At 35.0% G+C, this 22,851-nt stretch overlaps 1 protein-coding gene across 1 annotated transcript; it reads left to right on the forward strand.

Moving 5' to 3' along the window:
* Nucleotides 1-250: 250 nt before the first annotated feature.
* On the forward strand, nt 251-20,228 carry LOC138123042 (fatty acid 2-hydroxylase-like). Its single transcript, XM_069037555.1, has 6 exons — nt 251-719; nt 769-994; nt 13,952-14,115; nt 19,346-19,478; nt 19,528-19,647; nt 19,695-20,228. The coding sequence occupies exons 1-6, from the start codon at nt 492-494 to the stop codon at nt 19,778-19,780; spliced, it is 957 nt and encodes a 318-aa protein (XP_068893656.1). The 5' UTR covers nt 251-491; the 3' UTR covers nt 19,781-20,228.
* The last annotated feature ends 2,623 nt before the right edge of the window (nt 20,229-22,851 follow it).

Consider the following 22,851-nt stretch of genomic DNA (forward strand, 5'->3'; position numbering starts at 1 on the left):
AAAAAATGTTCTTAGTTGTTATTGCCAACTTCTTCTTCTTCTTCTTCTTCTTCTTCTTCTTCTTCTTGATCACCCGGTAGTTGTATCGAACAACCGGCTTGGCTACAACCAACTCGCCGCTTCATATTTTTTATTGAATTTTGAAGCGTCACTTTGACAATTATAAATTATAAATTTAAATGATCTCACGGTATTTACGCTGTTATCTTTTACCTATCTAAGTCATAAATATTTAAAAAAAATTAACGTAAACTACACAAATAAACATAAAATGTCCTGAAAAACACTTCTACAAGACTTGTAACGTAACAACAATCATAACAGTGTAGTTTACTTAAAAAGGGATTGGAGCGTAGGTCATCGATTTTACTTAACTCATCAGTTAAGGGCGCAATTGTCGATTGATTGTTTGCCAACTTCCAGAAAAAGAACCCCAACCAGAAACGCATTAATTAATTGACTTCGATTTTCGTTTCCACAGTGCCAACGAAATGGAGGATAAAAAGTTCGAAGTGAAGTATTCCGGTAACGCCTACAACATCTTCGAGTTCTTGAACCGCCATCCGGGTGGCATTAACTATATCACGCCCTGCGAAAAGAAGGAAGTGACCCAGAGGATGCATCAAACTCAGCATGCCAAGGCCGCTTATTACTTGTTGAGAGAGTACCGGGTGGGAGGACGCGACACTAGTAGCGAAGGTGATCAGGAAGACTTAGAAGTATTAGATTTCAGGTTTGTCTGTGGTGTAATTAAATTGAGGCTTTCAGGTGCTGGTCGATTGGGACAGACCCATGCTGAGCCAAGTGGCCAAGTTGGGGACCCGATACAGCGAATGGGTTGTGTCACCTGTCGACAAAAAATTGAGATTGTTCGATAATCCCATTCTGGAAAGTTTGACGTTAACGCCGTGGTACGTGGTACCGCTGGTTTGGGTACCCATTATCGTCTGTCTTATGGTACACGGCACAAGGAAATATGTACAACTCACCGGAGGTAAGTCCATCTACTGTTTAAATTACTGATGATAACGGAATCTTTGTACGCGATGAGGCGACTCGTGAAAGAACTCGTAAAAAAACAAAAAATTCTCTTTGTCATTTATTTCAAAAATAAGATATTTTTGTATGTTCAGGCTGTACTGATTTAAATGTAAAGATGTTTTTGAATCTGGTGAATATTTTTCAGTTAAAAACATTTTGCAATTTTATGAATTATAAATTAAATTAATTCTTGAAATTTTGAATTAAAATAGTGTCATTATAGTTGTCATATTTTGAATTTTGAAACAGCCTTCTTTTTTCACTTACATAAAAAAACGGTACGAATTTTATACTTATCAATTATCATTTTGGTTTCATAATTTGACAACTTCAGTTCAGTGTAATACATACATATCAATACTTTGCGACTTGATGGAAACGAGTGTGATCATAGAAAATAAAGATAATACACAAAGTGAGTTATAATAAAATGTTACATAACGAGCCTATATTACACACACTCAGCATGGGTGAGATATGTATAGAAATCACACGAATGCATGACAAAAAGTTTTCATTTGAACGCATGATATTTTTCCTACGCCATGTGAACTGTACCTTACTATAAGGCACAGTTGTCTAGAAGTTTGATGAAATTTACAATTTTTGTGCCTACATAATGTGCGAGGTGCTTTTAATGTTTTTTCCAAGTTTTGGTGATAAAAATAGTTATTTTTGTATTAAGTGCGCAAAATGAGTGTTTTTTGTTGGCCCACGAGAATTCGAATGCGTCAAGAAAATAATCACTTGCGCACGAAATACAAACACAATTTTATCTACAACCGCTTTTTAAACCTTTGCAAATAAAATTCATACTTACTATTTACAAACGCTTGCGCTGGTCACTTGTTACGAATTTTTGTAAAATTTTCCTTGGATGTTTTAATTTTTTTTCACAGTTTTTCGATGGAAATAGCTATTTGTGCAATGAGATAGGAAAAGCGACTTTTTCTATTCTAGACGTCAGACGAAAAAAAAGGCTTTTCCTATCGAATTGCACACAAGATTTTGTGAAATTCGGAAAAAGCCCTTACATTATAATACACTTATCTGTCATCTTTTTTTGGAAAAAACGAGGTTGCAGGGCTTCATTAAAAAATTTATAACTCCTGAACCATTGGAATTAAATAATTGATTTTTTTTAATAGAATTCCTAAAGGCCTTGCCGATATTTTTCGCCATTAGTAACATTTTTTTATGTTTCATACGCCTACTGCAATTTTTCAAAATTGGTAATCAAAAAATGTCGAAAACTTAATTTTTTTAAATGGCAACTACCATTTCTGACACTAGATATAAATGTAAAATTTAATTCTGAGCCTACTTTTATTAACATTGTGTAGGCCTATTCCCAGCCGTTTTGGTGCAATTTCGATTTTTTGAATAAAACATCCTTTTTTATCAAGCAATTGTTTTATTTGAATTTTTATTCAAAAATCGCAAGCAATAAACAGTAGCTAACAACGAAATAATAAAAAATTAGCAAATTAACAAAAAAATATTTTCAATGAAAATGGTGCACACATTTACATTAAAATACAGGATCATTATAAATGATTGTCCCATCGCAGTTGGCGTTGAAAACCCACACAAATTTGGGATGTGCCACTAGCTTCGCAACGTTAGACAAACTAGTAGACAAATTTACAGTGCCGCCAGCAGCGCTACCTATCGGCGATGCTAGTCTCACTCATGTTATAAAGCTTGCTACTACGTCACCAACGCCTACTGCGATGAGACAATCATTTATAATGACCCCGTATTTTTTTGTTAATTTGCTTTTTTAATTATTTTTTTGTTATCTACTATTTACATATTGCAATGCTATTTTTGAATAAAAATTCAAATAAAACACAAATAAAACCGCTGCAAATAGGCATACACAATGTTAATAAAAGTGGCCTTAAAATTAAATTTTACATTTATATTGTAACGGTCCGAATAGGTTCGATAAATTAAGAATTTTAATTTTAAAATAATTTCAACGAAATATTTTAAATACCGTTCATTTGCGACGGAAATGCTGGTCAGTTGTAGATTTTATTGTTGCTTTGTTTAGGGATGGGCGATATACATCGATGTTAGCCGAACATCGATGTTTTGATTTCAATCTTCGATATTTTGACATCGATGGTATTCTTTTTCAAACGTCAATATTTTATCGATGTTCGTAATAAAACATCGAACATCGACAAAAAAAAACAGGAATATAGTTTCCAAGAGATGACGGGAACGGCCCTTCTGGGAAGTGCACGTGTATATTTGGCCCTGACTTCGCAGATCGGGATCGGTTGATCGGTTTCCGCTGCGGCGCTGCCATCACATTTACTTTTGCGTTTCATTCTGAGTCTGAGTTGAAAGGGTTGAAAGTGAACAGAACAGAAGTGAAAGACTTCTTGTTGTCAATTTTATTATTTTTGCAATCTATTGATAAAAGTTTTTGGAACCTATAATTTTCGTAATTCTAGTTGGATACCTAGCTACCTAATTTTAATTTTTTGATATTTTACTTTTTGTACTTTAAACATGTTTTTTATCAACTTATTAATGTAATATGTTCAAATGACTATTTTCACCCCAATTTTTAATACCATCGATGTTTCAAAATATCGATGTTTTTTGTTCGATGTTTCCTACCCATCGATGGTCCCTACCGATGTCAACACCGATATTGAACATCGATGTTTGTGTTCGATGTCCCATCCCTACAGTTTGTTCACAAGAGTGGCACCACACTCCTCAAGTGAAATCTGCCAACCTTTCTTTGAAAATGCAGGTACGCGTCCGGGGCAAAACATAGCCCAAGGGGAACAAGTGTTCAGGGGAAAGGAAGCGTTGCAATAAATTTATTGTAATTACATGTTCGACAATTTGGGTGGTCCAGTTAAAATCAGGGGATAATTGAATTAATGAATTTGATGTTAGCAGGTTTCAAATTGAGAGAACAACAAAATTAATGTTCATTAGGTTAATTTACCTAAAATTTGTGGCATATTTGTAATTAAAGGGCGAGAATTGCAAATTAAAAACAGAGCGCTTTATCGTAGAAAAGAACTAGAATCATTTGCACTTTTAGTTAGAAAAGTAACAAAGCAAAGTAGAAAGGGAGTCGGTAGAAAACACAGAGGACCGGGTAACGGTAAAGCCAGGTAGTCGTAGAAATCAGACGTGTGAGTGAGAGAGAGAGAATGAAATTTACGAAGTAATTATTAATTAGAACGGTTTTGGGGAATCAAACCAATGTAGAACAATTTTTAGAAGTAGCAGATCAACGGAATTTAGTTGCATGACATGACAATTACGCAACAGCGTTTCAAGCCCAATTTAGGTTTCAAAATAAGGTTAATTTGTTTCATTGTAATTCTGTTTGTTTCATTTTAATTCTGTTTGTTTCATTTTAATTATGTTTGATTAATTTAATTATGTTTGTTTCATTTTAATTCTGTTTGTCTCATTTTAATTATGTGTATTTCATTTTAATTATGTTTGATTCTTGGTGCTGATTTTTGTTATTGTATAGAGTCGGTAATTCAGTGTTCCTGTTAATTCTGTTTGTTCCATTTTTTAGATTGTGTTTGTTTCTTGATGGTTGGTTTATTATTGTATAGAGTCAGTAATTTAATGTTCTTTTTCAGAGTTCTAATTCAACAACAAATTATGTACATTCGGTCTGGTCCTAACAGAAGTCTAAATTTAAACATTTAAATTAATGGTGGAAAACGGAAACTGTAATTTCAAAAGTTCTAGAGATATCAAAAGGGTGTCGCGGTCGGCGTAAAGTAGTACCGAGCTGATTGGTCACTTTGGTCAAGTAGGGGTTGCGAAAGTGGGGTGCGCCAGAAATGATAAAACCGATTGCGGGACGGGAAAGAGGGCTTTTTTGATTCACTCGGGGTTTGATCTCCAAAGTAGCCGGAGGTACGTTCAGTACTTCCAGCAGCCATTTTGTGACCACGTTCTTTACATTCACAAGGTAAATTATTTCTCTAATTCTTGTACATTATTTGTAGTCGCGATTTAATTAGTCAAACAGCATTTAGTTCTTTATCATTCTAAAGTAAAGATTATATTATTTTCTTTGAGCTTTGATGACCACGTGACTCTTTAGAATCTTATATTAATTTCTTTACCGCGAAGTATGTGATCTTCTTGCATTTACTGATTGGGGAAACGTGCTCTTGTCAAGGGGAATTAGTATGCAATTATCATAAAACATTTCCATTCATTATTTATGTCTTGGATTCTCGAGTTCGGGAAGCTACCGCCAGTGTCCGTCGCACTCAATAAGCTGTGGTCCGGCGTAAGAGCACAAAATTAGCCGCGTCACCCCCAAGGGGGCCAGCGACCAAACTAGGCCAGCTGACACGTGAAGAGAGGTACCCTTTGGCCCTGTTAGAACCTTTTTCCCTTTTATTTTCGACCACCGGAGTAGACCGGGGTGATCTATGAGATTCCAGGGCATCGCGTCGGGTTAAATTTAATTGGGGAAATAATTGTAATCTAAATCGGATCACATAGTTCGCATCTCAAACTCGTATAATGCTGTTCGCGCCATAAACTCATATATTTGCCCAGCTTAGGCATTTATTCATGAGTCAGATCTCAATTCGTGGGCCGAGAGTCAAATTTCATTGGGTCAAATTTCCACCAACTTCTGTTATTAAATTCATTTATTTATTTCTATAATTTGTTGGGACCAAACACCACCACACTCGATTATTTGTTAAATAAAATTTAAGTGAAGTGTGCTCAACCGTTTTAATTCTATTTGGAAAAAACCTTCCGAAGGTACGGCCTCTCGTTAGAACCCAATTAAACAAAATGAACAATAAAACACAACGTAGGATCCATAAATGTTTCTTTTCTCATTATTTTTGTTTCGTATTTTTCCGCAAAAATAACATCCGAGGGAATGCGGCAACGAACAATACACCAAATGAGGGAGAAAAAAAAATCATCGAGGAAAATCGAGGAAGTCGAAAAGTTACACTAGTGTCAGAAATGGTAGTTGCTATTTAAAAAAATGAAGTTTTTACATTTTTTGATTATCAATTTTAAAAAATTACAGTAGGCGTATGAAATATAAAAAAATGTCGCTATTAGCATAAAAAAGTGGCCAAGTCAGTAAAATAAAAATAAATTATTTATTTCCGATAGTTCAGGAGTTATAATTTTTTTAATGAAGCTGTGCAACCCCGCCCTTTTGCGAAAAAAATGACATAGGTCAAAAACGATGATAGATAAGTGTTAACAGAATGACGTTCTAAACTCGAAATTTAACGTAGAATCCAAATGTGAAATCAAAATGGGGTCTTTCCATTTAAAAAAACAAAGATGGCGTCGATTTCCTATATTTCCGGAAGCGTTACCATTTTGAAAATATTTTATTTGAACTTGCAGCAGTCGGCTACTAATTTTCGTATTAATATGATTTTGTGAAATCAGAAATTTTCTAACGAATGCGCTACGTGAATCACCCTGTATATTGACGTCCAACTCGGAAATAATGGAATTGACAGTAACCAAATCATTCCTGGATTGTTCTCTAAAGTGGAGCATTGTAACATTAATGTTTATAATAATTGTAATTTTACAAAATAAATTATGTTAATAATGTTACAAATGTCATGTAGGTACTTCCTGGTAAAAACGAATAACCTCTGCAAGTGAATACAAGACATACTGCTCGTCAAATCTTAGATAGCCGCTAAGGATGCGCAGAAGAGGGAGTGCGATGCAAGATGTGGAACCGAGATGCGACAAGGTGAAGCGGTAAAGTGGGGTATAATTCTGAAAAGTACACTCAGATACAGAAATCGACTTGTTCTAACTCCGCGTTGTCGATGAGATTTTAATCCTGTAGCTGTAATCTACTGACGTATTGCGAGTCTTCAACGTATTTGTGATCTGCAATTTTTATTACCTAAATAATAATAAATAGGTACCTTTCCCACTAAATTTCCGACGGCATAGTAATTTTTACATTTCTCCTTTTTAGAAAATGACACCCATAAAGTTGCTCTTATTGTTAACACACGTTGTACATTTTGATAATTACGTCTCCTTAAATTTCAAAATCATAAAGCACTGTAAATTTTATTGAAGTACCTGTTCTGTTCTTGCTATTTTGTCGGTGGACGAGTCGATTGGACCGTTCGCTTAAATTACAATAATTACAAACAGATGTTCGTTATTCGCAGCGCTTCAGCCGCTTTTACATAATGCCGTAAACAATTTCCCAGAATTCGAATACGGTAAGATGAGGCACAAAGAATTATTCATTATTTTAATAAACTGTTATGTATTACGAAATCAAAGACATTATTCCATATACCTAATTCATAATGTCATATCAATCGTCTAAATTTAAAATATTAATAACATAATTACATAACATTTTTGTTTTATATTTAATACAAACATTTCCGATAATATTGCGGAATCTGGAAAAGTGCCCCGAATGCTTGCAGCGTTTCCACGTTGAATGGCAAGGGAAATCCTCTCGAAAAGGAATTTCTTTGATTTTGAATCACCTGATTCCGCGATAAATATGTTTCACTGTGCTTTTAAAAGCCATGGTTTGGAGTGTACCAGTGTTTCCACTGCTGCGACGCTCGAACAAATGACGTCCCCACTCCTACCGTTACCATTGCGCATCCGAATCTCAGCGGCCATCTAACATTTGACGAGCAGTACTGAGGTTATAGAATGTTCCAGTTGCACTTTGGCACGAACAGCTAGTACTGGATAAAGTAGGTATAGTTTTCCCATTTATAATTTGGTTTTATGGCAGTCCAATTGTAATTATTAGGGGCTGGGGTTGTGGTTTTGGCAATATACGTGAAGATATTGTAGCCTGGTCAGACAACAGATAACAGACCTTCTTTTACAGTCCTAGGATTTATACCGGTAGTTGCCTATTGTCGGGGTATTTAACTCTCTGACAACAGGGCTGGTAGTAAAACCAAATTAGAAATGGGAACACTATATCTACATAAAACGTTTTTAAGACCATAGATCAACTTCTGTGGTTTTGTTTTATTGCGCAATTTTGCAGATAATTTACGAAATTACAATTGTCAAACTTTTTGACATATACAGCTGCCAACCCGATAGGTTGTATTTTCCCCGTTACGATTATGATTATTAAATGGTCAATATAAATTAAACAAACATATTTATCGGTAAAATTATGCAGGGAAATGTGTTTTTTACACTAAATTAAAGTAGCGTATGGACACTTTAACTTTAAAGTAACTATGAAAAGAATAAATTAACAGTGTCCGCACATCTTTTCCGTACTCCACCAGATTTTGCTCCCACACTCCACTAGAAATTTTTGACATCGTTCGGGAAATCGCAGCTCCCTTGACCTAAAATGTAAGGTAACGCTATATTTCCCAGATTGGGAGGCCGAAAAAGTAATTTCAATTATTATATCTACATACAGAATATTTGTTGCTGTTTTTATGACCACTAGGTACTTAGTGGTCATAAAAACAGCAACAAACATTCTTACTTAGTTTATGTTTATTAAAACGTAGACACAACGAAGTAGCCTTATTAGCATTACAAAGAGATAGGTACGGTCGGTGGACAAATAAAACTGGGACACTTAAAATTTAATCTGTGTAAATCAGACCATTGAATTGTCAATATATTTGTCAGTGTCTATACAATATGTCATACCAAAGTTAACCTATTTGTGATAAAGCCGTAATTAAACGATGCAAATTTGTAAATTTTGACTAATGTGATTGTCATTTTTGTCCCAGTTTTATTTGTCCATCGACTGTACATGTAATAAAAAAAATCTATTCACTTTGATTGTGACTACAACGAAAAACATAGTAGGCGTTGTTTAGCTGTGTGCTGCATACGTTTTACACCAAATATTTGTGTGGTGTGAACATGATGTGAAAATGTCAGAATTGTCAAAACTTGACCATGGTAGTAAAGCAATGATTTTATAGTAAGTCCGGTAGGTTACTTGTAACAGTACGAGTTAGACATTATGGACGAGGCGACGTTAGGAGCCGAGTCTAGAATGTCTAAACGAGTACCTGTTACAAGTACTACCGGATGTATATCGTAATGTATTTTGTTTCATACTGGAAGTCTCTTGTGCATCATCATTTTATTTCAAAAATTAAAAAATCACATTATATTGTGAAAATAGCATCACCTTTTTTCCTGTGGCAACGGCCGTTGCTATTGTTTTTCTAGATCGAATATTTTTTGACTTTTTCACTTTTCAAATGTCAGATTTGATGGATAAAAGGAAAACAGTCCGGTAGGTGTTGCTAAGTGACACTTTCCGGCTCTGATACTGTTATAACTCACCTACCGGACTCAAATTGATGATGCAATCGAGCATCTACCGGACAGTATGAAATAAATGTATTTATCAATATCACGACCTGCTAGATAGTCAGAGTGTCTATAGCGGCCTGGGCGTAGACCGAAAAATCCTATGTTCTCATGATTCTGACGTTTAGGGTTGATTTCGGGGGTTGCTGTTAGCAACTAACTGTCATGCTATCAGATAGTCATGTGCATCGTGACAATTTTGACATGCAGTCCACACACATGTATCTGCATGATGCATGCAGTCATGCGTAGTTGTCCAGTGATAAATGATACATTACTTTAATTGTAATTACAGTTTGGATATTCTAAATGGCAAAAGCAAAATGTTGCGCACTGGTTCGGTTGTGCGGGAGGGACAAAGTTTCGGCGCCGCGTTTTTTGAAAATATCTAGGTCAGTGGCGAGTGCAAATTCATAGAATAATAATTTGCCCAAAATGATATTATATTCAAAACTGTACAAAACGTAAAATATCCTTTCCACTCATTTCCACCAAGAATGGCACGGATTAATTAAGCAAATATAGATAATTGTTTTGTTGTGGACCCATCTTTCTCTGAAATGACCCGCTCAGGAAATAATGTAGGTACTGCAAATCCAAGAATGAGATTATAATTTTAATATTAATCTAGAAATAGGTTTACAACATTACAACTACCGGAATTTGTTGTTGCTGCATTTACCGCAATATCAGTTCTAATATGATAAAAAAGCCAGTTCATAAACACTAACAGCAAAATGCTAAAAACCAGAAACACCACGCAGAACTAGCATCAACAAAATTAATAAAATTGTTGTCATTAAAGCTACTTTTAAACTGCGACACTCTTTGAGTCTTTGACACTGCATTTTGACAACTTCACCGAATTCATTACATTTGTTTATGAGGTTATGATTATTTAGTGACAGTCCCCCCTAAAGTGGCGCCGTGGAGATCACAGGCACTAAAGCTTCGCCCAGGCAGATGTATAGTGAAATATGTCAATCATCAAGACGGCGGTGATCAATATTAATAACGGAAATCAATATTTGAAGTAGGAGAAACTAAAAACGTCTGTCTGATTCTGTAATCACGTCTGTTGAAAAGTGGGGTTATATCCAGATACAGATTATTTAACGTAAAAACTTCGAAATCACCTCATGCAATTCTCGATATTAATGAAGAACGAAGGAAATGGTTATTTGGCAGTAAGACAACCGCGAAAAATGCCTGGGGATTACCTACTAAAGGTAATCCTAATCACTAATCAGAACTTTCAATTAGCATTGATTAATACAAATATTTTCAGATAAAAACTAATCAAACAGAAAGTTCAAAAAAATTATTTACAGGGGATGAAAAGGCAGAAGGTATCAAACTACAACACTTAAAGTCCTCCTCAAGAAATAGTCAATTTTGACTTAGATTGTAAATCATTTTACAATAGGACAGCCAACCATCTTATAACTACCATAAATTATTCCATTATACCCCCTAATTTTATTGCCCCTTTATTCTGCAGTACCGACTCAAGGAAGGACAAACATCAGGTAAATATTTCTTTTTGCTGTGTTCTCACACTCACTTTCTTATTATTTTTTAATAATAATTTCGGAATTACTTAATTTGTTACGCATCGAAAAACGTAACCGAATCCCAACCCCTAACAAAACCACAAAAAAAAAACAACTGAAACAGAATAAATTTATAAGTAGGTAAATTATTAAACAAATAAAATACATGCACAAACGTTAATTAATTTTTTTCTTTTCGATTTCTTCAAAAAATTCTTCGTCATCCTCATCAAAATTTTTGAAACGGTGGTTTCGTTGACTCCCGTTAATCGGGCTGTTTCTTTACCGACAGCTTTACATCCCCCGATTCTAATAAATTTTTGTAGACGTTTCTTTTTCAGTCCTACTGTAAAAATTACAGGTACCGTTGCTATAATTTGGAATTAAAATATACACCCTTATCTATATATTTTTTTACCTTCATTTTCCTCGTTATTATCAAAAATTGTTTCAACGTCGACCATCTCCTCCTCCTCGCAGTTCTCTTCAAAAGGACGCCACATATTTAAACACAGGTTATAAGTTGAAAAATACACTCTTTTTATTGTGGCGAATTCAAAATATTTCTATTCGCAGTGTACGAAAATCAATCGACAACTAAAGACAAAATTTCTTGAACCAATGCTTTAGGTACATTTTCTCTTAGTAGGGGTTGCTAAATATACCTGATGCTTGCCCTTCCTTGAGTCGGCACTGCACGACAAAGAGGCAATAAAATTAGAAATTATTTATTGTTGTTATATTGCTGTGCTATTGTAAAATGATTTACAATTTAAGTCAGAATTGACTATTTCTAGACGAGGACTTTACTAGCCAAAATGTACAACAAAAAACCACAAATAGAGTTAACTTTATTGGTGATGTTCGTCGTTGTGAGTTGTTTTCCCGTTGGCTTCAATAAATGTCTCGAAACAAGTCAATATTAACCGTTTGGTCCCAACTTTGAGCAGACGACGTGGCATTTTCTTTTTGAATTCTAAAATTTTGTACCAAAACTAAATTTTATAGATATGCGCACAGTGTACGTCGAAAAACGTTTGCGCAAGTCGTTCTCCGTTCTGTCTTCTGTGAGCGTGACGTTTCTGTCAAAATGGCGCCTCCGAGAGTTGCCAACTGCGACTGGATTTAGTGTTATCTAAAATACCCTATCAATAACCTAGCAACTGAAAAGTTACTAGGGAGTGGTCACAATCAAAATGAATAGATTATATGAATATAATGAATTAATGAAACTTGGACAAAAAGGTAGCAGTAAAGTTGAGAAGTCATTTTACTTTGTTCATCTTTATGAATTACGTATCTGTTATGTAGTTCTTACTTCTTGGGCTTATGTCCATTGTGAACAAGCACTAAGACAACGTTTACATTAATATCTACCTAACCTAATTTTTTACTCTTGTCATGTTTTTGTCTTTTTGACTTACATATTATTTGCATTCAAAAATTGTGATTTGTGTAATAAAATAACGGATAGGCAACATATCACAGCGATAATTTTATTACACTTGCAATTAACTTAAAACTCAAATTTCAAAAACTGACTGCATGACTATACTAAGGATAACGTAACATTTTATCTGCCCCGCCCATTTCATTTTCTTAGTTACCAATCAAATAGGTTGTTAAGACGATCTGATTTACACAGTAAAAACACAGTATACCTGCTAAGCAGTAGTCGCACTCCGCAAAATATTTGTATTCAGTTGTAAGTCCGCGCTAGTTACTGGGCATAAGAGATCCAATACCCCCGATTTAAATTCCTGTCCGCAACGTTTAATTTCATGTAAAACGCCTGTTAAATTCATTGCGCAGTAACTTGCGCGAAAGCACAACGGTTTCAGAAAACATCAAAGTGCCGACGTCGAGTGAGACTACTGCTTAGAAGGTATACTGTGGTAAAAATATCTGAGATTCGAATTGTCTTAATGACATTTTATTTTTTAGAACCTAAAACAATAATTGTGGACTTGACAGCAAAATTCTAACCTTAACTTTATTACGTGACAAATGTGATGAAAAGTTGTACAGATTGAATCTGGCTTTGATTCTGATTGGTCAATTTTAGTGGGCGGAGCAGATAAAAAGTTATAACGGCAACACTATAACCAGAAAAATTTAATTTTTGAATGTCAGTCATGATGACAGTAAAAGATGAAAGGTGGTTTACAGAGATTTTGTTGAAGTGACAGAAAAATACCTACTGCCCGAAATTTTAATTCCGCAACTGTACGCGATTTTTCTGCACAGCAGTGTACACTTGCTTTCAAAACTTTCTCTTTCTCTTTGCAGTGATGGTGAAATGGTTGTTTACAAAACTGAAGTTAAAGACACTTTATGTAATTGTAAAAAACCAATCAAAATGTGTTGAATACTCGTAGTTTTCTAATTATAAGCGAACAAAGGATACGTATAAGGCATTCACGATCTTTTTGGGACCGAGTTGGCTATGACCGTATAGTGATTTTGTTGGCAGTACCTCAGTAATAACTAAATTTACACTTTTTGTGTTAGGTTAGGTTGTTTTCAGTTTAGGGTTATATTTTCTGAATAGGTACATTGTTGCCGGATCTCTTAAATCTGATCTGTCCTTTTTAAATTAAATTAAATCGTTTAATAGAAATTTTTTATCGTACAAAATTATTTTGGCAATTTTGACTGTTCCTTTGACGGAAATTTAAATTATTTTTACATACTTCATTTAGTTTCTTACGAATATTAAAATAATACATCTGGCAATCCGGTGGCAAGAAAATGTCAAACAGACACTAACAGAAAAAAAAAATTGCATCCGTTGCATCACTGAGTCAGTTAGTCCAACATGAAAAGAAAAAATCATAGCCAACTCGGTCCCAAAAAGATCGTGAATGCCTAATACACACAAATTTTGCCTTTTGTAAAACATTATGTTAATCTTACATTTGAAATTAACACTCTTGGCATTATTGCTATTTTTTACAAGGTACATACCTACCTACCTTGTGTTTCAGATACTTCTCCCTTTTTACCAACAGTATTCAGTGTAATATCGGGAATCTTGTTATGGACATTAATCGAATATAGCTTACATAGATGGGTTTTCCACATGGAACCATCAGGAAAATCCAAAGCTATGATTTATGTACATTTTGCCATACACGGCCTTCACCACAAAGTATGTATTGATCGCTTCTGTATGTGTGTATGTCGTGATATCAACTTCAATCTCCACCGACACGTTATGTCACTTTTTTTTTAAACAATCTCATTACGTAAGCACCTGGGTAATGTGTCGCTTAATTCCCATATTTCTAACCTAATATCTCATCATTAAAAACGTGCTTATTGTTCTGCACGTCGTCGTTTTCCACCGCTAATACAAATATTTATTGTGTTTTTTGTTGATATAATTGCATGTTAGATCAATCTGTTTTTTTTTTTGTCCCAGCTTTAGTAACAATCTAACATCGCTATGGCAATATGTTAATAAGTGCGTTCCAAGGGTAAAAAATGTATCAAGCGATGAAATTAATTTGTAATCGAGCCATCCATGGATTTGAATCCGTATGTCCTTTGCGATTAATATGTCGAGATCTAAACTATTTTTCAAGCTGTAATTATTGGAGCGAGGAGTTCAAGTAAGGACATACGATTTCGGATTCATGGCTAACTCGATTACAAATTAATTTGATCGCTCTTTATTTATCCAGTTGTATGTCATCATGAGCTGTAGAAGCCCGAAGACAGGTAGGAAATATCAACATCGAAGGGGTCCAAAGAGTAAATTATTTAGGAGCAGTAATAGAAAAGAATGGGGAAAGTAAGGCAGATATACAGAGTTATTATAAATGGTTGTAGCCGGCCAAAAAATTTCGTCCACCCTTTTCCTGTCATTTCACAAAATTTGAAATTGGGTGTATATAGTTTAACCTTTATTGTCATTATGATTGCCGTTTGCAAATTAAAATTTGAAATGTATTACTGTCACCCATAAGAATGTAGACGCAATTTGATTGACACATGTCAACATGTGAAGTGAGGTTATTCGTTCCTAAAGGCTGGTTTACAGCATACGTGAGTGGAATGACAGTTGTGGACGAAATTTTTTGTCCGACATAGTACTGTCGCGGCCAAACAAAACTGGGCAGCAATTTTTTCTATTGTAATAAAAAACTATTTTTCAAATCCGTCAGTGTTACGTTGAGCCACAGGTATGGGTCTCTTGTTACCCGAGAAACTTTCATTTTAAAAGCCTGAATTACCAAAACTTATAAAGATGACAAAAATATCAATTTAGTGGTCGCTTTTATTTGGCCGCAACTGTACCTAGGCGTAAAAATTGAACGTAAAATTTATGGTTGCCGCTTCATGTAAAAAATATCAAATACCTAGATGTGAATACTCGTAAATGAGTACACTGTATTCAACCAGTGTAAGTTAAATTGGGTGTAAAACAACTCAATATTTTTAGAATTGATTGCAAAACAACTCGATATTTTTGGATTAAGGATGAACTGGAGTAACATTGAAAAATGGCGAAAATTGCTTAAAATTGGTACAATAGTCCATTCTGAAGTAGGCCATGCCAAATTAAAAAAAAAAATTGATCGAGGAATTTTAAAGTTATTACCTTTTAAAGTTTCGGGATATTTTACAAGTGTTCTTATGAGAAATCGAGCAATAGTCGCATAAAAATTGATAAAAACCATATTTCAAAAATGCCAATTTTTCTTAAATTTTTCACACATAAAGTATCGATATCGTAGAATTTTCTAATGAATTTACAAAAAAAGTTGGTCGAGGATTTTCCTTGTAATCGCTAATTAAATGTGGAAAAACACGGTTTTTGAGGTTATGTATCTGTTTTAATTTCAATAAAAGTGAGCAAAATGCATATAATTGATGTCGGTATGCAACATTACACTCATATCGCACATTTTACTACAGTTACGTTAAGAACTTTAACAGAAATCAATGAAAATTGAAATTCAGTGTGCTTCTGTTTACTTTCACGTACAGTCTTAGTCAAAAGATTGTAAAATCACATGTAAGTAATTATCTAAATATCAAGAAAATAAACACAAAATTTACTTGCAACTCATTACAATTCGTTTCCAAAAATTAAAAACTTTTTTTTCAAATATTGATTTCTCGTAATAAACGTTTCATAGCATTATAAGAATTCCGCAACTTTTTGCTGAGATTGTTACCCCAGTTCATCCTTAAATTGTTAATTTAAAAAAAATACGTAAAATTCTCACCACTGCATTTTTCACCTAAGAAATTACAGCGACAGCGACAAAAATTAACAGTTCACATGGAAACGGCAAAAATTTCATAACATGGGCATCGCCTGCTTCGACTACAATCTACAATCATTTATAATAACCCTGTACTAACAAGGATAAGTAACGCACAACAGGCGTTCAATCAATTGGGCGGTATATGGAGAACAAATATAGTCCCGGTAGACATAAAAGTCAAGATGTTTAACTGCACAATTAAAAGCGTAGGTATTGCTGTACGGTGCTGAAACCTGTAAAGTTGATAAAGAGACAACACAGAAATTGCAATCCTTCATAAATAAGTTATTAAGAACGATACTACAGATACACTGACCAGATAAAATAAGCAACATCGAATTGTGGAACAAAACAAAGCAAGAACCAATAAAAACCACAGTAAAACGAAGGAAATGGAATTGGATTGGACATACATTAATAAAGGCAAATGAAAACATTGTAAGACAAGCACTAGAACATGAACCGGTGGGAAAAAGAAAAAAGGGGTAAACTCCTCAACAGCTGGAGTAAAAACGCAACAAGAGAACACGAGGAAATGGGCTTGAGCTGGATAGAGGGACAGAGGGTGCGTTAGGCTAGCTACTCAACCACACTAATCATTGGCCAAGAAACGTGAAAGCGCTTTATACTCCATTAGGAGTATAGTTTTTAATAGCTTAACTATAGTCTTTGCCAAAACCAAATACCACCAACACTGCATTCTACCCAAAAAATCAACCGGAAACGTTGTGTACTTAGATTTGATTGGTCTAGATCCCCAAAATTCCATTAGCACTGTAATGATCTAATACATTACTTCTTTCCGCCAAATATTCGAACCTGCGCAAAACTGATACAAGTGTGGTGGTGATCGTCATCGAAGCGAAGGGCCATACGTTGTGTTTTTCTTTTGGCGGAAAAGGTTCGGAATGCAAACGATGAGGGTTCCAGTTGGAAGAGTACCGCAAAGTAAAACACACATGTGAGGGACGCCAAATACCTTTTATTGAAAAATGCCTGTAGCAACTTTGACTTCCGGCGGACAAATGAACGAATTCAAAATAACGGGAATTAAGTTTAACGAATTAAAGTAAATTAACGAGCTGAGGCCAGTGTAAAGCCAAACAACAATATAAATGCGGCAACACTTAAAACGAACAGAAATGGGTAAATGACAAATAAAAATTACAAGTTAAAGTTTGCACAAACAAGGAATCAAATTATAATGCAGTTATCACAGACAGGGACGAATAAAAACCCTCTTCAAAACCGTATCCCAGATATTACTCATCTTTTACAACTTGATTAATGACAATCCTATGCTTAATTAACAAGATCAAGGTACACCGTCGGGGGCTTAGAAGCTGGTGGTAACAAACCCTCAGTCGCGAGGGGACTCAGAAGAATAATGTTGCGGATGGTACGGCCGATGGGGCCTCAGCGGGGTGGGGAAGCAACGCCCACTCACTATAAAACTATAAATTCTAAGAACATTCAAAATTTTATGGAATTCTTGGTCATGATTCTTGCTCACGATTCTTACAAACATTCTCGTAAATTCATTGTGTACTCTTGTTGACATTGTGTAGTATCCTAGTATCTACTAAGTGTTGAGTTCAAATAAACGAAGTTCAAAGCAACAAACATATTTAATTTGGTCATCCATTGTGACCCTCAACTAATCGCACGAAACATTAACGACGAAACCGGATCATCCATTGTGATCTACATCAAGCAAAACATTGGTCATCCATTGTGATCCTCAACTACAAAACTGGTCATCCATTGTGGCCGCAAACATATTCATCTATCAAGATTGGTCCTTCGAGCATTCAACAAAAATTGGATCATACATTGTGGTCCAAGTCATCACGAAACAAATAAGCTGAATCGTCTGAGTTCTGAGATCAAGCAACGGTTATAGATGCTAGTGTTAACGCGCGTCGGGCTATGTTTACCGACAAATAACGAGTGATAGAAGCGACCCGGTGGTTTCAAGTAACATCCCACACCCGTATCGAGCAAGGCTTAGGTCCGCCTCCGCTAAATAACCGTTGACCCCACGTTACTTTACTAGCTAACCCCATGACATCCTGAATGTCACCTAGCTTCCATAGGGTCATACCTACAACATTCTAACTCTGACTCATCCGAAACCTAACGGTGCTTACTTAGCGACACATGGAAAACCCGAGTTTAATTTAACAGAACAAAGATTAAAATATCAAAAATATAACCGATGTTCGTCGTTTGCGCAGATATGACTCACAACCCATGAGGGTTGTTGAAAGACCTCTAACAACGTAAATAACACCACCTGCTCTACGTGATTACCAATGCCACAATCGCTGGCTGGGCTAAACTAAAATGGCGGGTAAAGTGCCGTTAGAAAATGGTGGCAAAAATGGACGCACCTGAGTCAGACGATGGCTACTAATTTGCGAAATTAATTGATTGCCTGAAAATTACATCTTCCGGGAGAAACTTAGGGGATAACGCTTAAAATTAACAACTGGGTGCTCCTCGAGAGAAATAGAATGCAACAAAATTATATCTACAAACATACCCTCTACCACGTGGTCCTGGTATCAACGAAAAAAGCCATGAACGCGAGTTAATTTTCCGTGGGTGAATTGAAAAGTTTAATTCTCCAAAGGGGGCACAAAATATCTACACGGGACGGTAGCGGGATTGATTTCTCGTTCAACTCACGGTTTCAAAGTCTTGGATCGCTCTCAACACTGTGGATTCTTTTCGAAAACAAAAGCAAAAAAACCCTCACACGTTGGAATCCGCCAAAAAAGTGGCCTCTCTCCCCCTATCTACCCTCTACCTGCCGTGTTACTAACCCCGCCCTTAGTTCCTAGTCTATCCGGTAGTACTTTTGTTTTTGGCGCGCTATTGTGGCGGTACCGGCGATTTAAATTTAAATTTTAAACTGTGTCACTACAGCACACTTAGTGTAATTTTATTTTCACCAACTTAATTCAACAGATGGTGGTTATTTGGTTTTGGCACGGCGTAGGTATATGAAATTACGGGTTTGTCATTGATTTAAATTTAACTTATTTTGTGCACCATCTTAAACTTTGGTAGAACTAAAACAATATCCTGTAATTACAGGTGCCTTTTGACCCCCGTAGACTGGTATTTCCCCCGGTTCCAGCCGCTGTTATTGGATTTGCCATCTATGAAATTTGCACCCTATTCATTCCAGAATCCGTCATCAGTTTTGTGATGGCCGGAGTGTTTACAGGTATCCTGATTTGACAAAATTTCCCAAAGCTTATTTCGCCTTTGCCTAGGCTATGCCATCTACGACATGATTCACTTTTACTTGCATTATGGAGCACCCAAAGAGGACAGTTATTTTTACCATTTGAAGCGGTACCACAATCAGCACCATTTCGCACATCATGACAATGGTAGGTAAATCGAAAAAATAAAGATTTCGGCTGAGTGAGCCTTTCAGGTTTTGGAATAAGCAGCGTGTTCTGGGATAAGATTTTCGGGTCGACAATCAGGCTGAGAGAACTCGCCATGGCTATTAAATGGTGAACACTTTGTACAAAACGACCAACTTTATTATTGTGTGATTTTAATCGTATCTATTGACTGTGGTACAAGTTCAGGTTTAGGTTCCGTTGTTATTTTACTTGTTTTATATTTTCTTTGTTCTCTGTCAGCGGTTAGTAGATCAATTTATTATACTGCTAGGTATCTCTTGTTCGTTCTATGTGAAGGCGCGTGCGTTGAATAGTTCAAGCTATTAAGCGATCTTTTTCCAGATCATCCAACGCTGTAAATGAAAACGAGAATGTATTTATTCGTGTATTCGTAAAAATAAATACAAGCGTCCTCCCACCAATTTATGCATTTTGTTCAATTTCGCGGGTTTCTTTCGATAATTCAAATGTTTGAATTTTGGCGGAAGACTCTGGCGATACCTGGGTTATTATAATACAACGTTTCATTTTGGCATACATTTTTTCAACAATAATATCCCAAGTGCATGAAAATAACCTATTAAATTTTGACGTTTAGAAATATGTCGAGTAAATTTTCTGTAATAATATCACAAGAGTGAGAATAAATTGAAAATAATTCGACATATTTTCGAAAACTTGTTGCCAGGCAATAGCCACTTGAGCCCTCCGGGCTCTCGTGTCTCTTGCCATCTGGCAACAAGTTTGAGAAAGAATCTGGAGAATCATTTTCAATTTATTCTCACTCTCGAGGGGTATTCGTAGGATTATTTTTTCATGAGTACAAAATCAAAAATACAAAAAAAAATATATTATCGCACTGAATCGTTTTTCGTTCATGTTCAACAATTGATGACACTTACTGCCAAATTGAAAAATACGTTGTCACTAAAGAAAAATTAAAACAAAATACGAACTATAATAATTATTCTCACTTGGATAATGTACAGGGTTATTCTAAATGATTGTAGTCGAAGTAGGCCATGCCCATGTTATTACATTTTTGCCGCTTTCATGTGAACTGTCAGTTTTGTCGCTGTCACTGTCATTTTTTAGGTGAAAAGTGCGATGATGAGGTTTTTATTTATTTTTGTTAAATTAACGATTGAATCCAGAAATATTGAGTTGTTTTGCACCCAATTTAACTCAATTATTAACTTAATTATTCACATAATTTTGATGTTTTTTTTATGTGGAGCGGCAACCATAAATTTTACATTGAGTTTTCACGCCTACTTCGACTACAATCATTTAGAATAACCCTGTACTTAGATTATTCTTACGTATTATATCCCAAGTGCAAAATTTTTTATCGGAAAATTTTTTGCTAATGAACGAAAATATCCATAAATGAGGTCAGAAGACCAATTATTATCAAATAAGAACACGAGACGAAGTCGAGGGTCTTCTGACCGAATAATTTATGGATGTTTGAGTTCATTAGCAAAAAGTTTGCCGATATTAAAATTTTGCACGAGGGGTATACGGCTGATTATTTCCTGAATAGAATGAAAACAAACGCATTATTTCCAATCCTTTTTATTCAAAATAATTTATTTAAAAAAAAATCAGGTATAAAAAAAACTCCATACGGTGATAGATTGCACGTTTTTTGACAGAAGACAGACACAGACAAGTGTCTACGCGATAAAAAGTAAAATAGCGCGCAAAAATTCAAATTTAAATTGCAGAAATAGTAAACCAAACGAAACCAACGATATGTAATAATTTTTTATGTCACATAAATGTTTTAAAATGAAATTATTATTGGTTTGTAGTTTTTTTTAAGCGGAAAGTGGGTACGGCTACCATGTTAATTATTATATTAAATAAACTGAAGCTGTAGTCAACGTAATAAATAAATAAAATATTAACTGAAGTTGACATGAAGTAGGTATAGTTTTGGGACAGGAATATAAAATAACGACAAAACATGTTTACTTGTATTATCACAATTTCACTAACAGGATTGGCAATAAGTTGCTGTTCCATTGCCCAATAATGTTCAATCAAACCATTTGTGTGTCTAAAATAATTTGACCACTGTTCCTTGGTGACACTATTGAGCGCTATATTCCAGGCACTGACGACGTCTACATTTGGTTTGAGAACTTCTTGTCATACAAACGTTTGGACTGACTCCATACCATTTCAATAGGATTAAACATGCAATGATATGGAGGCAACCTCAGTACTTCATGACCAGCTTCTCTAATTATGCAGTCCACCTCACACACCTTCTCCCTGTAATTTGCCCTACAAATCTGTAACAAACTATTTTTAGTGTCTAAGGCAGAGTACAAAATATTATTTTCTCGAAGCCAATTTTGTAACTCTGACTTCCTCCACGCTGTTGTTGGCTGTTTTTCATGTAGGCGACTGTGATAGCTGGCATTGTCTAGAATAATTAATGATGGTTTATCCAATGCAAGTAACATATCTTTCAACCACTCTTCAAAGGTTTCAGCATTCATTTCAGAATGATAATCCCCAGATTTTTTTTTTGATCGAAAGATACGTCCAATGTTTGGAATAAAACCATCAATATTCCCAGCATTGACAATGATATATCTAGCTATAAGAATTACACAAATGTTAATTTGTACCCTCTTCGTGTGGGTAGGCGGCAATACATAAATTTGAAAATTGCAGTCGGCGAATGAAACATTAAAAAAACGTCACTAATAGCGCAAAAGATCGACCAAACCTTCAGGAATTCGATAAACAAAAAAACAGTTATTTATTTGCAATGGTTCAGGAGATATATTTTTTTAATGAAGCCATGTAACCCTGCTTTTTAGAGAAGATGACGTGGGTCAAAAACGATGACAGATAAGTGTTAACAAAAGGACGTTCTAAACTCAAAATTTAACGTAGAATCCAAATTTATAATTAAAATGGGGCCTTTCTATTTAAAAAAACAAAGGCTATGTACATAATTTGACACCAGTAGATATTAATTAATGTTTTTGGTCACAAAAATTATATGTTTACAAAACTACTATAAAGTAACTTATAGTAATACTAATAGTTACAAGTTTGCTTATTAATGAAAAAAGTTGATTTTATTTCTTTCCTTGATTAATTTGTCACGAGGTTTATACAAGTTAACAATACCAAGTTACCTACTTTTTGTAAATGTCT

Source organism: Tenebrio molitor, chromosome 2 (genome assembly GCF_963966145.1).
Source record: "Tenebrio molitor chromosome 2, icTenMoli1.1, whole genome shotgun sequence".
NCBI classification, from domain to species: domain Eukaryota; kingdom Metazoa; phylum Arthropoda; class Insecta; order Coleoptera; family Tenebrionidae; genus Tenebrio; species Tenebrio molitor.

Excerpts from the sequence above, each read along its gene's own strand:
- LOC138123042 (XM_069037555.1), top strand. The coding sequence starts at position 492 with ATGGAGGATAAAAAGTTCGAAGTGAAGTATTCCGGTAACGCCTACAAC. Across the intron at positions 720-768 it reads GTGATCAGGAAGACTTAGAA|GTGCTGGTCGATTGGGACAG; the intron begins GTATTAGATTTC and ends TGAGGCTTTCAG. Across the intron at positions 19,648-19,694 it reads TTTCGCACATCATGACAATG|GTTTTGGAATAAGCAGCGTG; the intron begins GTAGGTAAATCG and ends TGAGCCTTTCAG.